Below are 22,511 nucleotides of genomic sequence, written 5' to 3' on the forward strand. Positions count from 1 at the left end.
GACTGTACCGTGGTGTTTGTTACTGACAAGAAATAATGTATGCTATTCAAAACAATCAAAATTACACAATGCGTGTTCAAGTTTGTAGTTTCCACTTTTCATGTGTAATATTTATTGTAAGATTATCGGGAAACAAAGACAATCGATAATTCTCAATGATGTTCTAAAGAAATATTCTAATATCTCAAAACAAACAGAAACACAACCAACCTTTGATAATTGGTTGTCCTCTACTGAAATGATATCGCCCTCCGGTCTTATGATGTCTTGATGCACCGGCAGATCTTTGGGTTCCTGCATGTTTCGTAAAAGTTTTTAACATTAAAGATTTATTAATTTTGTTTAACGGTATAAAACAGACAAAAAGACATACAGTTGTCATAAATAATGAATGCATTACTGCAATCAAGCATTGGTGCCTACGTAAAGACTTGGCCATGAAAAAAATTTAATTGAACTCCAAATCTTCCAACCGCTTTGCTAAGTTACATCACACTCCTCTCCAAAAGTTGAAAACAGTAAAACATCGATCACCAGAAGTCCCCAGGAGGTTAGCTTAAATGTTCGAATTATCCGGGGTTTCGAGCTATCAAAACAAAGAAAAGTATAAGAAAAACGGACAGAGGCAAAATGAATTGTCAGAGTCAGCACGGGTATACAAGCCATTGGTGCTTGAGCAAGCGGTGTTTAACATGTACGTTATTAATTGCTATAAATATCAGATACATAATAAACCACTTTCTACAGTAAGATGCAATTTACCATCAGTTCTTTAAAAAAAGCTGTAAGCCCGAACATAGTTTCAAATACGTCATAAAACATTACGTCTTTCAAACTAGATGATAATCAAATTCAATACATGTATTAAATTATCACCACCTGGTAGTTGCTCTTGTTCATATTGTGCTGGCCTGTTCTCGTCCAACCCTTTGAGGTTCCTGGTTTCCATGTCATAAGATTTTGTCCTGTCTTTATCATCTTTCTCTGGAATGTCATCTGAATTTCTCATGTCTACATCATCTGGCCTAGGAATGTCGGTCTTTTCTGGAATAGAATAAAATGATAGTTTATACTCTTTTGAAATACGTAATATTTAACATGAATGTAGTCTTCAAAACAAACGATTTTTGCAAACTTAAAGATCTACTGGCGCAAATATATCGTGTAACAACTTGATAGAAAATAATCAATGCTTTCATGTTGCCTATGGTCTTATGATGTTCGGAAGCATAGGAATTGAACCACAAATGCGTTAGACAAAATGGTCAAATATCAAAGTACGAACCGGGGTCACAACTGCCGTCATAAGGGTTTCTCCTAAGGTTGCGAGTCAACTGTTTATCACAGAATATACAGACAAACTGTCGAAGTCGAGCCAGGTTAGATGTTTTTAAATGACAAGAAAAACAGACTTACTATCTTGCTCAACGTGCGGAACTAGTGCATTGTTATTTAACATTTCAGTGGGGAATGTTTCTTGGAGTGTTTGTCCATCAATTTGTCTAGTGGAACGTTCATCCGGATGCATGACATACGTTATAACTCTATTTCCAGCACCAGCCGACTCTGCTGTATCAGTTGTATCACTGTCTCCGCCAGCTTTTGTATCTCCTTGACTAGGTGCAACCATTCTGACGTTAGCAGGTAGATCCTTTACCGACTTCATGTAATCTTTTGCCTGCGGTGGTGGCCAGATATTGGACGATGGTCTCTCAGTCGGTTCTGTAATATTTTCAGACAGTAGATAATTAAGAACCATCTGCCCAAATTCATCGAAACTAGGATGTGAACATTTGAACCGGATATTTCATACAAGAGGACCATGATGGCCCTATATCGCTCACCTGTTATCATTGCACTTGAGGACAAGAAGGTCCTCAGAAAAAATATCTAAGTCCAAAGGCCAGTAACAACAAAGGGAAGAAATTTAACCAAAAAGAAAAACAAAATCTTACAAGGTATAGATATGTTAAAATACACCTAAAAATTGGAGGTACCATCCATGTTGTACCACAGACAACTGGTCTCGTGTTTTCCCTACGGCCAATAATAAAAAAGTTACTAAAATAAGCTATTTATAGTAACGTAAAAGGGAAGTAATAAAAAAATATTGTAAGTGGACAAAAGAAGGATCTATAAAATAAATCTGTTGACATAAATGAAATTTCAGATCAGTATCTTCATTAGTTATGGAGATATAACAATTTTAATTTGAAATAAAGGGAGATAATTTGACATAAAATCAGTCCATAGTTATCTACCCTGATTGTCTCAGTCCAACTAATAACAATAATGAAATTTCAAATAAGTCCTGTAAGTACTTACTGATATAAATCCATTTTGATTACAATCAGGGGAGGTAATCAGATATAAAATAACTGGAACTTATGATTGGATCTGATTTGTCATGGAATCCAAGATTTATTGTTGTTGAAGATATTTTGGAAGTTTGTATCAAATAAAACCATAAATGCGGTCTCTATATGGCTGCAAAAGCCAAAATAGCCAATTATGGACCTTTAAGGGGCCATAACTCTGGAACCCATGATGGAATCTGGCCAGTAGAAGAAAGAAAGCAAGATCTTGTGGTGATACAAGTTGTGTGCAAGTTTGGTTAAAATCAAATCATAAATGAAGCTGCTATTGTGCAGACAAGGTCAAAACAGCTAATTTTGGCCCTTTCAGGGACCTTAACTCTGGAACCCATTAGGGGATCTGGCCGGTTCAAGAAAGGAACCGAGATCTTATGGTGACACAAGTATTGTGCAAGTTTGATTAAATTCAAATCATAAATGAAGCTGCTATTGTGCAGACAAGGTCAAAATAGCTAATTTTGGCCCTATCAGGGACCATAACTCTGGAACCCATAATGGGATCTGGCCAGTTAAAGAAAGGAACCGAGATCCTATGGTGATACAAGTTGTGTGCAAGTTTGGTAAAAATCAAATCATAAATAAAGCTGCTATTGTGCAGACAAGGTCAAAATAGCTAATTTTGGCCCTTTCAGGGGCCATTACTCTGGAACCCATAAAAGGATCTGGCCAGTTCAAGAAAGGAACCGCGATCTTATGGTGATACAAGTTGTGTGCAAGTTTGGTTAAAATAAAATCATAAATGAAACCACTATCGTGCAGACAAGAAATTGTTGACGCACGCACGCACGCACGGACTGACGACGGACGAAGGGTGATCACAAAAGCTCACTTGTCACTATGTGACAGGTGAGCTAAAAAGTAATGGACCAACAACAGAAATTACTGTTCCTTCAAACTGTTTTACCTATATCTGTATAGTGGGAAAACCTATGAATGTGTTAAGTGAGACAAACGAACATATATGAGCAAAATTTAATACATATTTAGCGTAGGTTAAATGTAATTGTTTTTTACCAAGCACACTACTAAATATCATACAAAATTTATATAAAATAGAAAAAATGGAAACTCCACAGATCGTTCAACACGACAAAAACGAAAATGTTGCAGGCTCGGTTTGATTGAGCCTGTTCATGGACGGTAGTGGAAATACATGCTACCGTCCACGCCCTCTAGCCCCGGGTTGAGCAGAACTCAACATTTACACATGCTAAAAGTACAAAAAACAATTTAGAGACATCCGCAGATGTATTCATACGGCGGTGCACATGGAACCTTCAGTGATACACGTGTTGTGGCGTGTAATTCCATGAAAAGCGGCGTATGGTCCCCAGATAAAATAATGGGTTTGCCCCAAACGAGAAAACAATGGACAGAACTAAACAAACTGGAATTTAGAAGATAGATCTGAGGTTATGGAGCCTGCATATCACAGGAACTGTCAAAAGACAAAATTAAAAAGCAGGCACCATATCCAAGGGGTGATTATACAATTCCCAAGGCTATGAAACCTGGAGTATTGGGACCACCCAGACCGAAACGGTCATGCTGAGAAACTAAGCAGTACCAATAACACGACATAAAACACTTTTTCATGACAAACACTTTCAAATGCGCTTTACGTACAAAGGCAGCCAGTCAGGACGCCAATTTATCCTCTACGAGTACAGACACAGAGCGATTTGACCAGAGCTATCTGACAGCGGGACAAAGCGAGAAATTCATAACAGGTCTGTCCTGCTAACTTAGACTAGCTCTTTGTAAATAGACAGTCCGGTTCTTTAACGTGTCCAATGGTGTAGCATAGATAAACGCGAAACTGTCTCGAGTGTAGCACAAATACACGCGAAACTGTCTTTCCTGGGAAGAACCAGTATTGGACTATTAGTTAAGTGGTAGACACTCAAGAACATCGCAGACATTTCCACTGCCTGGACAGGGATTTGAACCCCGGACCTCAGGATTGACAGTACAATCAAATGTGCTACCCTTAGAACAACCGGATATTAAATGAAAACACAAGTATCATCGAAAATTATTGATTAATAAATAAATGAAACATTTCTCTAACCTCTAAGCTGTGTTTTACTGGAATTGGAAACTGGTGGCCACGCCCTCAACTGTAATTCTCCATCCTGATCTGCCACATTTAACTCGCTTTCCTCCTCTTCATCAGACGGTATTTCTTCTATAATCAAAATATGGCCCAGTTAATTTGCTGCCAAAGGTCCTTATTTGGATAAATATCTTCAGTAGTCATTTGGTGATTTTGTCTTAGAAAGACAAAATACAATACTGTATACTAATAATGCAGTCTTTTTTTGGTTTTTGGTTTTTGTTGGGTTTAACGTCGCACCGACACAAAAATTATATAGCAACTTAACAGATTTTGATGGTAGAGGAAGACCATATGCTCCTCCGGGTATGCTTTTAGACCCGGGCGGGCACCTGTTGAGATTTACCGACTTACCGTAAGCCAACTGGATGGCTTCCGAACATAAAAGAATGTTTAAACCTCAAACGGGGCGGTGAGAGGCAAGTGATTCGAAATCGGTGGCCTTAACTATTCAGCCACATGGGCCCCTACATATAGTTCAGCTTAACAATGATCCGTATCCATATCAAATGCAAACAGAATGTCATCTTGTATCCGTTAACTTTTGGTCGGCTGTAGAGAAATATTAACTAAGGCAGATGACTAAATGCTCAGTAGGGGAAATTTGCCGTTCGGGAAGTCAACCACCGTTTATTCCCTACTTGAAAAACTACGGGAAACTTGATACTAAATATAGTAACTTGCTTCTCGCTCGGGAAGTAAAATCACCCTTTTTAAACCTGTTGCATTCAAAAGGCCCGGTGCACAAGACTATTTTTGTTTTGTTTTTGTTGGGTTTAACGTCGCACCGGCACAAGTATTGGTCATATGGCGATTTCCAGCTTTGATGGTGGAGGAAGACTCCAGGTGCCCCTCCGAGCATTATTTCACCACGAGCGGGCATACCTGGGTAGAACCACCGGCCTTCCGTAAGCCAGCTGGATGGCTTACTCACATGAAGAATTCAACGCCCGAGTGAGGCTCGAACCTACATCGGTGAGGGGCAAGTGTTTCTAAGTCAGCGAACTTAACCACTCGGCTGCACACTAACAAATATGAACGGTAGAAATTCAGATAAAGTTAAAATCGGCATAATTCATTTAATGACACCATGTATACTCTTATGCACCGGGCCTTTTGATGGAACAAAGCCAAAAATTTTGTCTCCCGAACGGGAAACTAGTTACTATATTTAGTAACAGCTTTCCCGTTCGGGAAGTAGGGAAAAACATAAACTGATTTCGCGAACGGAAAGTTTCCCCTACTGTTGCTAGACTTTAGACCTTGATCCTTGCCAAAGTACCAAATAAAGGGATTTAAGAGACTGCCATTGCATTCCGCTTTCACCGGGATTCGAACCCATGACCTCCGTGTTAGGCGTAAGGATATCTACCAATGTAACGCAGTGCTTCTGTAATGTGTATTAATATAGTCACTAATGTATCCACCTTGTTCCGCCTCTTCAGGTAAATCCGGCTCCGGTAATATAGGAGCTTCAACCATCCATTGTTCTTCCTCCGTCACTTCTATACCATCAGCACCATGTCTCTCTAGCAGCTCGTCCACAGTATCATCTGTTTCTCCAGACACGATGGTATATAACTCAGATAAGAACGATCTGAAGGGAAGAACATCACTGGTAATTCACATAGGCTGCCAGTGGATATATAAACATAAATGCATAAAGCGACTATAAACCAAGAACAAATCTACCAAAGCAAAACAAATTTGTGGAGAGAAAATATGCCAATTACATTTTCCCACTTTCTTATGTGTGCGTGATGTGAATATAGGCAAGTCAAGCTTCCTACACTGTGTTTCCAAATCGCAATACAGACAAAACGCGAAACTATTGAAACTGTATTTAAATAAAGAAACACTAAAGAAATAGCAAACTACAACAGCATACTTGCCTGCTCCAAGAAACTCTTAATTTCCTTTTGGGTTAGCACCGTTTTTCACTAGCACTTCAGTTACGTAACGACGAGCAGCTGATCTAACCAGTTTACCTGGATTCAGTACAAGTACTAACCTGTTATTCGCATTTATCCTGTCACTTGCAGTATTTTCGACCCGATATCAGGGTGCCGTATATCTTTTTTGATATACCGTCAGTTGACACGTGACCAGTGATATACGGTCAGTTGATTATGTGACCTTATGATCGATATTGTTGTCATAAGAAAGTTTGCATTGAAACCATTACCATTGTGTTGGAAATGTCCGAATTAAGAAAATGAGTGGTCAAATAATGAATTTTTATTCAAAAACGAAGAAGTTATTGCGATTTTGTCGATGATTACGTTATTATATAAGTGACGTCATTACGAATATTGGAGGGTTCATTTAAAACGGCTTGCCTCGCACACTTATTTTTTGTAAATAAATTGCTAAATATCGGAAAATGAAGTTATGACAAAATAAATAGAATAATAGGTTAGTGCCTAAGATGGAGAAAGTTTATCTGGCTCGGCTCCGGACGTTATCAGGTTCGCCTTCGGCTCTCCCGATAACCTCCTCCACCTCGCCAGATAAACTTTCTCATCTACGGCACTAACCTATTATTCTCTATGTAACTGCCAACTTCTTAGCATTAATCAGAGGTGGAGGACAAAATGTCTTCTATCAATTCTTCACGAAGAACACAAGCCTCGCCCGTGGATATAACTCATGACCCCGTGATCCGTAGATATACGCTCTCACTACTGACTTATGATGCTGAAAAAACTATTTATTGTCTTAAAACCGATGAGATTCAGCTTTTTACATTACAAAACAGAATTAATAGAAACAATTAATACCTCAAAGCACTGCTGCAATCTGTATTCCCTCTGCTAAAGTATCTGGCTATTTCTCTGTGAATCTCAACTAGTGCCTTCAGATGCTCCCGATGGAAGTAGAATTCTGGCGGATGAATGACACATTTCTCTTCCTGAATAACGAACGTGTCTTGAGACATGTAGTTCAGCCAGTAACTTACTTCGAGCTTGCTAGTCTGTTATAAGAGACAAAAATATGGAAAATGTAAATTTCGAGTAGAAATGAATCAATGGTGGCATCTGAATTTGTGAAAAAGCATTGCGCTGTTTAAATATATAAATACATGTGTCAAAAGGCTCAAAACACTGTGTGCTTTTGAGTTATGGTCAACTCGATAACTTACATAGGTACTTACACATACAATGTACTTAATGTATTGAGTTTTCACCCCATCCTCTTTCATTTCTTTGTGATTTCTCATCAAACTTCTAATATTTACTGTAAGCGGATATTGAAAGTGTTTAAACTGTTTATATGAAAGTTTTGCTCTTAGATTAAAAATACCTAGTGAAGTCCCGAATCAAAATATCAAACCTGATAGAATTTGGCCTCTGCCAACATTTCTTTAGTATTACACAATTCCAACTGTTGATAGATCTTATCAAATCTGACCATCAGATACTGTTGTATTGGAGACACTATCTGACTGAAGTAGGCCTGAAGTGGCAGGCATGGCTCTATCATCTCTGGTGTTGGTTTTATATCTACGGCCTCACTTAATTTCTTAATTCCACAAACTTCTATTACCACATCAATCATATCTGGTTTAACACGACTCTCTATAACTGAATAGACAATAAACTGTAGTGTCACTTTGTTTATCAAACTTGTTTGAATATCTCCATATTGATTTTAATACTTTCTTGTATTTCTAAATTTCACTGCAGTGTATCACAAACAAAAGAAAAGTCTAGAAAAAATATCCAGCAAAGGAAAGTTTTATCGCAAAATTAAAATTTAAGAAGAGCTTTTTCATGAACTTAAAGCAAATTTGTGTTCGTAAGGTATATGTTATCTACGAAAATATAACAAACATTGCTCACTTTCAGGAAGAAATTTTCGGTTTTGTATAAAGAGCTACTTAAAACCTTTAGAAAATTCTAAATTAAGTAAAGAAATACTTTTATTCCTATGTCCTCGTTGAGCTATGCCGCCTCTAACTGTACGCTTGACCTTGTCTGATTTGTCTTCCATATCTAGAAAATGAACTCCAGCTTTGTCAGCAAACATTTTTTCCCAATCTCTATTGTCAGGTATCATGGGATGGTCTGCTAAACTCACCCAAATTTGTTTGTTTGTTGGAAATACCTGCAAATGCACATACAGACAAATGGGACAATTATATGGTAGAGCAGTACCTTAACTCTCACTGATTAGATCTGTTTATTGGCCAAGTCATAGAGGAATAACTTAGATAACCATTGACCTTTCATTAACAATCCAGAAAGAATTTAAGCCGAGTGATATATTGGACAAGTAATTCAAACACGTTTATATAAACACTTGACAATGGAGGCCCCTTCTATGAGACCCTTTCCACTATCAGCTGAACTGTTCTAAAAATAGTTACGTGAACTTCAAATGAAAGATTAACGTTGTGTTGCAACCATTTGTTAGGCAACAAATGTTCGATGGCGCATTTCGCAACTGAACACCTACATCTATTGCAGTCCTTATGATAAAATTACTTCTTTAATTTGTATTAATTAAGCATCAAACTAGCAGTCCTCAAATGCCGTGTGGCGGCTGTAAAATGTCTTACCGTACTTGGACTCAGCGTAGTTACATTTTCTGATCCTTTAGGACCATGGAGTCCACTCAATCTTACTTTAATCAAATTCAGCTAAAGCCGACACTAAGAGGCATGAAAAGTGTTGCACATTTCATTACCTCACATAAACAGACTCAAGATTTTACTAGCTATCACAACAACAGTCTTTAAGTGCCGTGTGGCGATGTAAAACGTCTCTCCCTACTTGGACTCAATGTTGTTATATTTTATGGTCCTTTGAGATCATGTAATCCATTCAATTCTACTTTTAATAGAATTCCGCTAAAGTCGATGCTAGGGGTCATGCGGGGTGTTGCACGTTTCATTACCACTCAAGAACAGAATCAAACCTAGTCTGCTTTTAGTTTGCTTGGCTACGTTCTATGCTTCCATGGAACCATCTTGCACATTTAAATTATTAGTAATTAAATCTTTGGGACCCCCAGGGCAGGGCCTTTTTTCACCCAAGGGTAATAATTTGAACAATTTTGGTAGAGGACCTCAAGGCAATGCAACATACCAAATATCAAAAGCCTAGGTCTTGCAGTTTAAGGCAAGAAGATTTTAGAAGTTTTTTTCCTATATAAGTCTATGTAAAACTTGAGACTCCCCGGGGCTGGGTCTCTTTTCATCCCAGAGTTATAATTTGAACAATTTTGGTAGAGGACCACAAGGCAGTGCTACATACCAAATAGGTCTTGTGGTTTCAGACAAGAAGATTTTTAAAGTTTTTTCCTATATAAATCTATGTAAAACTTGTGACCCCCGGGGCGGAGCCTCTTTTCATCCCAGGGGCACAATTGGAACAATCTTCATAGAGGACCATTAGATGACGCCACAAGCCAAATATCAAGGCTCTACGCCTTGTGGTTTTGGAGAAGAAGATTTTTAAAGTTTTACCTTTCGGTTGCCATGGCAACCAGAGTTCTTCATGGAATTCAATTCTTTGAAAAAATTTGAAAAGGGGTCACCCAAGGATCATTCCTGTGAAGTTTGGAGTAATTCTGCCCAGTGGTTTTCAAGAAGATTTTTTTAGAAATTGTTGACGGACGCACGACGGACCACGGACATTGAGTGGTCACAAAAGCTCACCATGAGCCTTTGGCTCAGGTGAGCAAAAAAGGTAATCAAAAAATATGTTGTTCCTAATCATAATTTCTGTTGACCAAATTCTTGATATTGTATTAACTAATGTAAATCTAACATTAAAAGAAATATTAATTTAACTTCATTTTCATAAGTATTTCATAAGTATTTTGAGTTCTGTGAAGGCGGTAAGATTAGCCAATATAGTTCCTTAATTCCGGTAGAGTACTGACTCAGCATTAAGATGGAGGATGAAAAACTACTGACTGTACCTTGCTAACTCGCCAAGGAGATTAATCTCCCTGTCGGGAAACAATCTAGCTGTAATGGGAAGTCGTGTACACTTCACAAAAAGTAAACTTAATTGACTTCTTAATGTTAATAGACAATTTTGAATTTCTACATAGGAAACAAAATCCTACCTCTTCCCTTTGAAGCTTCTTTTTAACAGTCGTTCTCATTGCTTCTTGTACCATATTTGCCGTCTGCTCGTCTGGCATACCTTCTGGTGGTGTGACAAGTGCTTGTCCGACAGTGGAAAAGATATACAACACATCTGACAATATCTTTGTATCCTTCGGAGAGGAGGTATTACACAGGAGACACAGAAGTTCTATGTACTCTTCAACCTTCGGCTGTGCATCTATTTTGCCTTCCTGTTTGAAGAGTTCAATGACATCGTGTCTGTCATGGTAGAATCCTATTATATTTCTCTTGAGGGCAAGATCGGAATGGAAGTCTTCAAGTACTTGCCTATGTTGATCAAACAACCCTGTCTTTTCCATTAGCCAGATTTCATTCCTGTTCATCATTTTACCTTTAACAATTTCTCCAGGATTTACAACATATGTTACTCTTGCATCAGGAACAAAAAAGACTGGATTGTTCCGCAGCAAATCCTGCAGGTCGTGTTTCTTCAATTCATTTCCTAAGTATGCATAAACATGTTTCATGTGCTCCAGTGACGTAAAGAAGCTCGCGGGAAAATCATCCTTTGTCCTCTCACACCACTGTAATAAATACGACTTTACAGTTTCCAATGAAACATAATTTTTCAGACCAAGGAACTGAAGGAATGAGCCTGAAGTGAGGTTCTGGTCCAAGTAAAGTACTTTATCTGACAACAGATTTTGGACCACGTTTGACTTCAGGTATAGAGTGTTCGGTTCTTTCATCACTATTCGTACCTCACGCATCAAATGACCATCAACTTCTTTTGTTTCTGCTTCCTCGGCTGGCAACCACTGACAAGTTTGTAACAAAATACTGAGGGAAGTGTCTGTTTCTTTCAAGAGCTTACCTTCCTTATCAACGACATGTGTTTTGCAATATTTCGAGAAACGACTGTCCCAATTTCTATCTAAGTGTGTACATAAATGTCGCATTTGTCTCTCAAAATGTTCACCACTCGGATATTTGTTGTTTTTAATCAGCCCCTCTAGTTCAACACTATAATAATCCTGCACTATATATTCGGGCTCATCTTTTGGCCACAGCAAACTGCTGGCATTCCAGTAACTATTAGCCTGGAAAAGAAAACATTTGCATATAACAGGAACGTAATATTTAAAGGCTGCAAAATTGAATCTTATAAAACCAGAACTATCACTAAAGGTGATTAATTTATACTTACAAAAGCCGCTTCGACACCGGATAAGTAAAGTGCGATCGTGACATTTAATCTTAAAGTGTGATCTGGGTTGTTCTTGACGAGGTTAACAACTGATGGTAGTTTTATAAAAAACAATTGGAGCCGACACAGATTTAAGCTATCCGACATTTGACTACTAGTGTGACCATGACATTGGTCCTTATAACCTGGGTTGTGCACTCTGCATATGGTCTGGATATGGTTAACAAATGATGCTTATGTCATGAAAATATTTTCACTGGCTAAGAAGACATGTAGCTCACGAATTCAAGATATTTGATATTTTATCTCTCAGTGTGACCTTGACATTTACGTTACTGACCCGTTTCATATGCACTGTATATTGTGGTTAATAAATGATGCCAGTTTTATGAAAATCTTTCAAGCGGTTTAGACGAAACGGAGCAGCCACAAAGTTACGCCGCTTATTTGACGTGTGACTTTGACCTTGACCTGGGTTGTGCACTCTGCACGTCGTCTTGGTCAGGTTAACAACTGATGTCAGTTTCAAAAGTCTTCCAAGTGGAGGGGACACGAATTTAAGCTATTTGTCCATTGATTCCAAGTGTGACCTTGACCTTGGACCTACTGACCTTTCTTGTTTGCCCTGCAAGTCGTCTTGATGATGTTAACAACTGGTGCTAGTTTTATGGAAATCTTCCATTCAGCTATTTAACTTTGACCTCCAAGTGTGACATTAACCTTTGACATTGCACCATGTCATGACGAATCTAACTGCAGATGCTGGTTTTATGAATATTTTTCAAGCGGTTCAAAAGGTATGGACCAACGGACATGCGGAGCTCAAAACATCCTTCATATACTTTGTATCTAGGGGTATAATTGGTCATTATGAATAAAATTGTCTTTGTTTTCGACTTTATCGAGAGCATTAATCTTTCAATAAAAGTTTTAAATAACATTCCATCAAAGTTGCGACACGAACCATTTACACCATAAAGCAAGACATGATTAAGAACGTACCAGGTCGTCTCTTTTGATATGAACATCTTTCTTTCTAACAGACAGAAAATCATCAACTCCAAGTTTCCTAAAGAACTCTTGCCAACTTATGACCATAGGCTGTGAACACGTGTGTGGAAGGTAACATGGGTCCAGAAGCGTCCACTCATACCCTGAAACATTCAAATCACAGATATTAAAATTCAGTTAAGATCTGGTGTTAGCTCAATCAAATTTAATGAACTGATTTGAAAGATTGTAGAAATTATTTTAATTATATTTCGTAACTTCACGGACCGAGAAGACCTTGGTCGGGCATATGCGTTTTTGCACACGAAGTAAAAAGATATTTATATGCTCTTTGCATAAGCATCAACAGTGTGTCTTGTGCCACCAATATAAACAAGCATCAGTGTTAGCACTATATGTTTTGCATAGTACTAGTTCTAACGAGTACTTGTTAGAATTTTACTCTGATAAAGAGCATTCTTCCCTTCAAATGCTGATGAAGAGCACATTTGTCATTTTAAATGCATTTTGTTTTAGACAAGACCAGTTTCTAAGCATCAGGTCTAAAATCAAACGTATACTAGCAATTCCTGATGGTTTAAAGTGTACTGTATGTCCAATTTAATGTCAAAGACTACTGATTGTACCTTTAAAGATTTCTTGTAGGTTTATCTGGTTCCCATACTGCGGTGGAAACTGCACTGGTTCCCTTGACGGATTCTTGTAACCATTATTTGTCATCACCATGGCAACGTCCTTAACCTCATCTATATTACACACTGATGTCTGCTTGTCTGTTTGCTCTTTGATGTAAACTATATAGGATACAAGAGTACCCTTCGATTTGGACTACAAAAGGAGTAAACAAATTGTGTTATTTCTTTTCGTTTTGCGGCAAGTCTTCAACAAGTTAATATGATTGAAAAAAATACATGCATGCGAATAAAAAGCGACCAAAAAGTGTACATTATTTCACCTTGCACTGTTTTACATTTTATTTATTGTTTTATTAGTAGTTAATTTGTCTTTTTTACAAGTGCAAAATAATTATTCATATAAAACAAATTCTATGTAGACATCTATGGTTATCAAAATGTTTCCTTATAAACTTACTAAAATCATTTAACCCTTTTTGGTCGAAGACAGACGTTTCCCAACACATTCTCCACTTGATTAGACCAAAACCTTAATCATATGCATTTGTCAGGAAACTCCACTCGACCAAAGGTTGGAAAACCGCAGGTTTTCTTCTCAGAAAAAAATAGACATCGAGGTTGCTGTGTGAGGAAACATTTACATATTTCTTTAATTAAATGTAAGGCAACACACCTGCCAAGCGTCTGATTTTAAAACAGGAATTATATGATGATTGATCACATCAGAGGGAGACAACTGCTTTACACCCAATCTCAACAAGAGTTTGTGAACCTGACTGTTAACTTCAACATCGCCAGTGTTTAGCAGCAAAGGATGAAGACTGTTCACATCTTGTTGAAGATAGTACATGGGGTCTGAAAGTAAAAAGTACATAAAGTAATAAAAAGAGCCATATATATTTACTATGTCACATGGTATCAAGATTTAAGGCGACAAATATATTACACAGACAGTTTTTACAAAAAAAACTATAGGCTCCTTAAGAAATACCTGGCAGTGAAATACTCATCATAAATAATCAAGTAAAACTGAAGGAATTAGATTGCTTTTTAAAATGATTTAGCTACATACTTTGCCCTACACTATTTTGTTTTGGCGTATAATTTTAAAGTTGATTTAAAAACAACAATGATGTCAATATTTATGACGAGGCAAGCACCTCACCCTTGTAAATGCTCGATAGAATAATTTCATAAAGTCCAAAATGTGGCATATATAAAATATTGGACATGAAAAATTCCAAAGAAACTGTGCACTTGTATTTGATGCTGCTGATGTTTATTAAGTTTCATTTCAACATGAGTGATACTTTTAGCGGAGTTGTTTTAGAACGTGGCTTTCCCTGTTGGATATTCTTCCTTGTTTTTTGTACTTCATGTTGATGATGTAAATTATTTATATAAATATAAATATAGAAAATTAATAACGAACGTGACGGAAACTGTAGGTGTTCAGTACACAAGGTTATACTGTTAAGATCAAAAAGGACCATGTCTTAAAACATCGGCAAGAGAAACAAACGCATATGTCCACTTCATATCGCCGAAGTACGAGTTTCATTTGCATTGAATGATAACTGTAGGAGATGTTAAGTATACAAGAAAATGTGACAGACAGACTGATGAAGTGGAATAGTCATTATTCTGATCTAATGATATGAAATGAATCACCTTTTTCACCTTTTCCTTTCTGTCTTTTGGCACTAGAGTTCGGTATTGGATGAAACACGGTTTTGTCCTGCAGTGAGACCAATTCTCTATTCGACAGTGGTAAAACACGATGTAATTTCAATGTTGGAAGTATGGTATCGTCATGGTGGAATTCATCCAGGCTGCGGTACAAGCATGCCATCCATTTGGATATAAGGATTACATCTTCATCTTTACCTGTATTATTCAAATAATCTTGGTAAGATTTTAGTATAGAGCATTGCCTATTATAAATAATGGATGCAGTTTTAACAGGAAAACACTTGCCTCTGCATACCTATACAATTACATATGGACAGAACCACCGAAAATGTGTATCATCCCCGCACAACAAAACTGTTCGAATTAGATAGTCAAAACACGAGACTTTGTTCAAATTGTAAAAAACAACAACATGAAAATGTTCACTAGCAGTGCTTCAAATTTTAATTAAGGATGATAAGATAAAGAAAATCAACTCACAGTGTGTTCCCATGTTCACAATGAGAGCTTTGCCAAGCTGGAACAAGTGGTCAGATGTTAAGGTTTCAATGCCAAGACAAGAGGTCAAGGCCGGGTTCAACACGGAAGCAATATCAAGGTGCAGGTAGAACAGATTCAGGTGCGCCTCAAGTAGATCCGCTGTTATCACACTACGCACGAGAGGATCTCGAACCCTCACGGTCTGGGATGGCATCTTCCAGCTAATCACTCCTTGTAAGAGAGAGAGGAAAAGCTATATGATGACTAGATAAAACACAAATGAATTATAGTTAAAATACATATAGATTAGGACTTCATCTATCTGACATGAGCCTTTGGTGCATAGAAAACAACCACGCAAAATAATAACAATTACATTTGCAACACTCCTCATACTTGCAATACTGGTGCGAGCAGATCTCTATCATCAAAAACAATGAATAATTTCCACGGATCAGAATGAGTCCAAGAATATGGCGTTTTTACGACCGCCGTAGAGTATTTAACCTTTAGCCTGCTGGTGGCAAGTGATTCTGCCTTTGCAGATCTGCACTGTTCGCCATTCAGTCAGTAACTCTTTGGTAAGCACCCCTTTTAACAGTTAATGGTACTGTCCAAACTGAAAGATGGACAAGTTCATTATAGAAATTTAGCAGGGTAATTAAATTAATTAATTAATTAAATCTAAGTTTATTGAATCTATTTTATAACACAACGAAAGTAGTAAAACGGTATCTGATAGATGATTGAATTTGTGTCTGTGTGTGTGCTAATGTAGGTAAATGTGTGTATGTTGTGTGTGTCATATAAACAACTGTGTCTACTTGTGGAGTGAGCAAACTGCCAACTTTATAGCGTTTCCTCACTGCAATTGCACGCCGAAGACATTTGAGATGATACCCCGCCCAGTCACATTACAATGAAACCGTGCTTACTAGTCCTAGAACTACGTTCTCAATGCCAAGTGTCATGCGAGGAAGCTACTAGTATCATTTTTCACGTCTATGGAATGTCGCGGCCAGGGCGCGACCTCACATCCTGCACTCAAAGCAGGTGCACCGCGATGGTTGATAGACAATCGAGTCTCTTCACCGACTTCAGCGGAAGTGCATTACATACTAAACGAAACTTCTAACGTCGCTTGAAAATATTTTGCAATTCTAAATGTATACTTTACAAATGTCTTACACATTTAGAGCTATATGTCTGTGATAGCAAAGTTTCAATAAAATCGAATAGTTCACAGGACATTATTTCGTTTACTTTACCTCCTCAAGTCACAAAAATTCACATGCAAGTAGTGTCTAAACAAAACAAGCAAATATACACATGTATATATATATTAGGATACAGTGGTACAGATAATGACTTTTCATTGGAATATGGTCATATATCACACCAAAAGCAAATTTGTTACTATCAAAAATTATTGTTTTTTTTTTTCATCACTTTCATGCCTTACAATGAATTCGCTCGTTTGTAAATTCTACTGATGCAAATTTGTTACTAATACATGACAGGATTCAGAAATTATTCTGTTTTTGTTTTCATCGCTTACAATGAATTCGCTCGTTTGTAAATTCTACTGATGCAAATTTGTTACTAGTACATGACAGGATTCAGAAATTATTCTGTTTTTGTTTTCATCACTTACAATGAATTCACTTGTTTGTAAATTCTAAACATTTGTGTGTACTGATGTGACTTTTAGAACTGACGTTGGATCAGTAGAATAAATAAATTAACAAAATTTATTTAAACAACGGAAAAGACCGAAGCTTTCGAAAACTATGGACGATTTTTCGCCTAGCTTTTTGAGTGAGCAATGGCAAATGCACTTGAGAACTAGCTATTACAATAAGCTCTTTCTGAATGAAAGTTTTTTCGTAAATGATCACTGGTATACAAATAAATGTATCACACGGATCATTCAGTCTCCGGTTATGTTTAAAAGCAGCATTGTAAATGAGCCGTCCGTTGACTAGCTTTTACAAAAAGTTAACATTGTTAAAAGATTAACCAACCTTGTTTATTTGGCTGTGTAGGAATGCATGTCTTCGCTTTCAGTTTCTTAAGTATATCCGAAGCTACAGGCTTAAAGAACTCCATGACTTCATCCTCCATAGGTACAAACTGTAGAAATGCACATACTGCTTCCATACTGCTAAATTCTGAATGGGTCTGAAATAAATAACATTTGTGGAAACAAGTTTTTTTTTCATATTTGATATCTTACCTTGCATTATCAGAAACTGTCAAATTAATTCAATTATAGTGTTATAACCCATTTCAATGATAAATGCCAATCCAGATATAAAACATACAGATTCGGGTTTTAGTATGTGAAAATAACCCAATTCTGTTGAAGTTTTAGACATAACAGATGAAGTTTAATAACTGAAAATTGTCAAAAGGACAGTAACATACCCTGAAGATCTCAAGTGTGTCTATGAAAACAGTTGGTATTTCATTCCTAAGCCACTGGTTCCATGAGCTGTCCCTGTCAACATCTTCTCGACTCGATGGCACATCAAAATCACCTACAAAATTAATATAATGCACAACAAAGTCAGCCGATGATATAACACATAAACGTCAGTAGAACATAATTATGACAGTCTGTTAGAGAATACAGACCATTAACAGACAAGTGTAAATTTAATAAGCACACTTTCTTATGAATTTAGGAAAACAAAACATTTCATTACCTCTCATGAACAGACTCAATCAAACCAATAGAGAAAAGTGGAAACTTCACAGGTCGACCAACACGACAAAAACGAAAATGTTGCAGGCTCGGTTTGATTGAGCCTGTTCATGGACGGTAGTGGAAATGCATGCTACCGTTAACGCCCTCTAGCCCCGGGTTGAGCAGAACTCAACATTTACACATGTTAAAAGTACAAAAAGCAATTTAGAGACATCCGCAGATGTATTCAAACGGCGGTGAAGTCTACTTTTATCCTTTTTTGGATGCATTCTATGCTTCAAAGGGATCTATTTACAGTTTTTATTTTTTTATTCATATGCAAAAACCGCAAGCCTGGAGAAAAATAATTTTGATGGGTTCATAAGTTAGGCTAGCATAAATTTAATATAATTACCAAACCATAAAAGTATATCAAATTACACTGAACATCTGCATGGTAAAACACACAAATTACCTTGAATTATGAACCGGAAACCATAACTTCTCAGTGGTAGAAAAGCAAACACTGGTTGCTTTGGGGGCATCATCTAAAATGATCAATTTAAGAGTATGATAATCCCAAATACTACTACTATGTTATCAAAATTGATATCAAAACAAAAGCTGCAAGTTTAAACAACTCGAATTATAAATCAACGATAAACAGTATGAAGCAAGAAGGAAAATATTAGGCAAAGGAAGAGTCCTCCTTCCCACACCCAACAAGACCATATCTACATACATGAACTATGAAATATATGTATCTTACAGGAGGAAAAAGCGTTGACAGGTGTACAGTTAAGGTAAGAATATTAAATCTAGCATAGGACATTTGTCAACGAAACGCTTATTAATAATTTCCTACCAATCTTTGGTAAAATAATCAAATCATTTACCTGGACAGTACTTTTCTTTCCTTGATTTTTCAGTGGAAATGCTAGAGCTATCTCAGTTGATTCAACCTCGGCCCCAGATTTGGTCTGTAGTGAGATGTTACTGGCATCCAGCATCTTTTTGATGACAAGCCATCTATCACAACCGTCTGAATGCTGTATTTCTATAACATTGTCACCAACGTCGCGCCGCTTCATTGTTTGGACCGAATGCTCAACCTGCAGCCGTAATGTTTTTATTCGTGACAATTTAAATGAAATCTTTGGTCTTGTTTTTCTTTAATTCGGTTTCAAGGCATCAGAACAAAAGTGGACATTAAAATAACATGCACAAAGCAACAAAAGAGCTATAACTCCTCCGAGAATCATGGCCCTTAATTTTGTCTTTTTTTTTTAAACATATGATGAGCTATCACCTGCAAAGTTTAGACCAATTCCTCTTTAAAATGAAAGAGGTATCCGACACAGTGTTTCGGACATCATACCTATCAAACGTACAATTTGCGATCTCTACATTTATTTAGGTCACAATAATACAACACAAATGTATCACTGATGCAAAACTAAATCTGAATGATTAAAATAGGTCTTATTATTAGAATATTAACTTGCCTTGTTTTCTATAGTGATCTGGCGGAGTCTGTGCAGAAACAGCAGTAGCGACGGGTGAAGGTCATTGAACCTGGCTGCTAACGTTCGGGTCTGTAACCTCATATCGGTCTTCAGTCTTAGAATGATCTGTGTCATCCATCTGAAAACATCAAATCTTTCGATATCTTGTGTTCTTGGATTTCAAGTCATATAAACAAAATTATGAGAATCTCGTGCTTTACAGAAGAAAGATTCCAGTTACCCCTAAACACTTTATGTTAGCAATTACGGTATCATATGATCATGTTGTTTGTAGGCAGACACCGGCCATCCATATTCCGCTGAACCTATTGGTGATCTCCTCATATCAGAGAAATCGATTGACTACGAACAATGCTCTTAATCAGAAACAAAAGTGGAAACAGATTCAAAGTGAACAACATTAAGCATTCAGATATGGCGCCTCACTCAATAGCTTAAAACCCAGGTGGTTCGTTATTTTTTCTTCAGTCACTGTGTATTTTCTGCTTAAAATGGAACAAATTAATTCACTCACTCATCCTGACTGATCCTCTCCTCCTCTGGTACCCAGTGTGGCAATATATATCCCATAGGTCCACTGTTTACATCAAACTTGATATGGTACCCATTGGAATGTACTTCTGGTGCGTCAGTAATTCGGAAAACGGACTTGAATCCGATACCTTTCTGACCTAGAATGTTTAAAAGATTGCCAAGGTAACATACCTTTCTGTGAGGGCAATATCGTTCTTGATGGTGGCTCAGTCTGAAGGACTTTTGTCCTTGTTTTTGTTAGAGCAGCAAATAGTAGTATATACTGAAACATTTAACATACCTCCGACAAACTGTTGTTGGAAGCATAGACTTTAATTAAACATTGATAACCTAACATCACCATTTACGTTTATTTGCACTAAAATTCAGAACTGTTTTTTGTTTGTTTTTGTTTCTGTTTTTGTTCTGCCACGCAGACACACTCATATGCCATATTGCATCTTTCAAGTCTTTCGTTGATGAGGAAGATCTCTGGTGCCTCTCCAAATTCAACATTAAGACTGTATATTATGGGTCTAAATTAAGTTGTTATCAAATATTTATTCTAATATTCATATTCAGTTTTGACATAACCTCATAAAATGTGCGTTTTAAGAGTCAGTGTATTCAAGATACATTGAAATGAAAAATAATAATAATAAAACCACATTTCTGGAACTTAATTTGTACATACCTATATATCCGTATTTATGTTTCCCTTTGGTACTTCTTCCAACATCACACAAAGCCCTTACATCTTTCTCTCTAAATCCAAGTTCATTATTTAGTACATATATCCCATCATTCTCAATAACAAACTTCACTGACGGACATCCATCTGCAGTCCTGTTAAGAAGGCTTTCGGGGTAACTATTATCGTCTGCATTCTGTACCAACTCCAGGACAAAGTGTGTATCTTTGCTGTACAAGTCTTTAGACAAACGATCCAAACTTCTCCCCAATCTTTCTTGTTGTACCTACAAAAGAGAAACAACGAAAATTGCATGCTACGATATGACAGATTATATTCAACACGTTTTTACTGAATTGATAAGTTTTAGAATTAAAAATAAAACTCTGACGTTTAATATTTGGCGTTGTACATTTGTCAATAAAATGCAGGCGCGCTCTTGAATATGTAATAACCAGGAAAATACAGGAACTGATTGAAAATATTAAACAAGTCTTTTTTTAGCCAATTGCACATTTACCTTAAATTCACCTCGACAATAAAAATACCACATTTCCTAATCCAGCTAACACTTTACAATAAGGTCACCTTCATAAGTCTTTCCCCATCCTCGTTAAGATGCACACCAACGCCAAACTCATCTCTACGTATCTGATTAATAATATCTTCACATGATGAAATTACAGGCTTGTCAGTGTCTACTACCAATGAAGAGTTCTCATTATCCTCATTTTCTGCATCTGAAAGATAGAATCATGATATAACATGGGGACTTAATATGTAATTGCGAGCATCATTATCAGTTACTTTTCATTATTGTTGTACTCTAACAAATGTCGCATATTTTACAGAGATTTGAATCATCATCCTATCTAACGTTGTAATCAACTTCACATTCATTGGCACGGCAGGATAGCACATCAGTGAATCAGAAATTCCAATATTACATTTGTTCATGATAAACAATCGGGAATATTACCTTCAGTTGAAATACCATCCTTTTTCTCTCTGTGGTTACGTTCATTATCTAAATGCTCCATGTCCATTTCATTGTTCATAACTTCTTCATCTTCTTCACCAGCCAAAATCTCATCAACATCTTCTGCATCATATTCATCAACCAATTCTTCATCTTCCTAGTAAAATATAGGGAAAAGACACGATACTGTCCATTATTTGGTTTAGTTTGGTTTTAAATCATATATACCTAATACACTTTCCAGCTTTGATAGTGGGGAAATACCCAGGTGTTTTTAATATTATTTCAGGCATATACATCAACTACACAGAACCAACGACTTTCCGCAATCAACAACCTTAGACTGGAAACTAATCTTCCACTGAGCTAACAAAACCACTTATAAGGACAAGAAACACCCATGCTTAATTTCTTAATTAAGGAATTTTGTTCATTCCTGCAGTACCTAGAATTTAGGGAAGTCGCCAGAAATATTCATCGTCCAGCTACCACATGGCATTTATACGTAAATTGTA

At 36.9% G+C, this 22,511-nt stretch overlaps 1 protein-coding gene across 2 annotated transcripts in view; it reads right to left on the reverse strand.

The window, feature by feature from the left end:
• The window catches only part of LOC123548375 (uncharacterized), a 48,499-nt gene that overhangs the window by 5,580 nt on the left and 20,408 nt on the right, over positions 1-22,511 (reverse strand). For both annotated transcript variants that reach the window (XM_053546500.1, XM_045335576.2), the window contains 23 exons: positions 21,997-22,153; positions 21,606-21,757; positions 21,021-21,303; positions 20,328-20,484; positions 19,793-19,931; positions 19,184-19,399; positions 18,763-18,835; positions 18,026-18,138; positions 17,623-17,779; positions 15,599-15,829; positions 15,098-15,313; positions 14,100-14,281; positions 13,418-13,619; positions 12,783-12,934; positions 10,570-11,673; positions 8,412-8,598; positions 7,825-8,075; positions 7,272-7,465; positions 5,919-6,088; positions 4,447-4,563; positions 1,417-1,722; positions 880-1,044; positions 211-294 (listed from right to left, as the gene is read on the reverse strand). In XM_053546500.1, coding sequence (XP_053402475.1) covers positions 211-294; positions 880-1,044; positions 1,417-1,722; positions 4,447-4,563; positions 5,919-6,088; positions 7,272-7,465; positions 7,825-8,075; positions 8,412-8,598; positions 10,570-11,673; positions 12,783-12,934; positions 13,418-13,619; positions 14,100-14,281; positions 15,098-15,313; positions 15,599-15,829; positions 17,623-17,779; positions 18,026-18,138; positions 18,763-18,835; positions 19,184-19,399; positions 19,793-19,931; positions 20,328-20,484; positions 21,021-21,303; positions 21,606-21,757; positions 21,997-22,153 — 5,008 coding nt within the window. The remainder of the gene's footprint in view (positions 1-210; positions 295-879; positions 1,045-1,416; positions 1,723-4,446; positions 4,564-5,918; positions 6,089-7,271; positions 7,466-7,824; positions 8,076-8,411; positions 8,599-10,569; positions 11,674-12,782; positions 12,935-13,417; positions 13,620-14,099; positions 14,282-15,097; positions 15,314-15,598; positions 15,830-17,622; positions 17,780-18,025; positions 18,139-18,762; positions 18,836-19,183; positions 19,400-19,792; positions 19,932-20,327; positions 20,485-21,020; positions 21,304-21,605; positions 21,758-21,996; positions 22,154-22,511) is intronic.

Source organism: Mercenaria mercenaria, chromosome 6 (assembly GCF_021730395.1).
Source record: "Mercenaria mercenaria strain notata chromosome 6, MADL_Memer_1, whole genome shotgun sequence".
Lineage (NCBI taxonomy): Eukaryota > Metazoa > Mollusca > Bivalvia > Venerida > Veneridae > Mercenaria > Mercenaria mercenaria.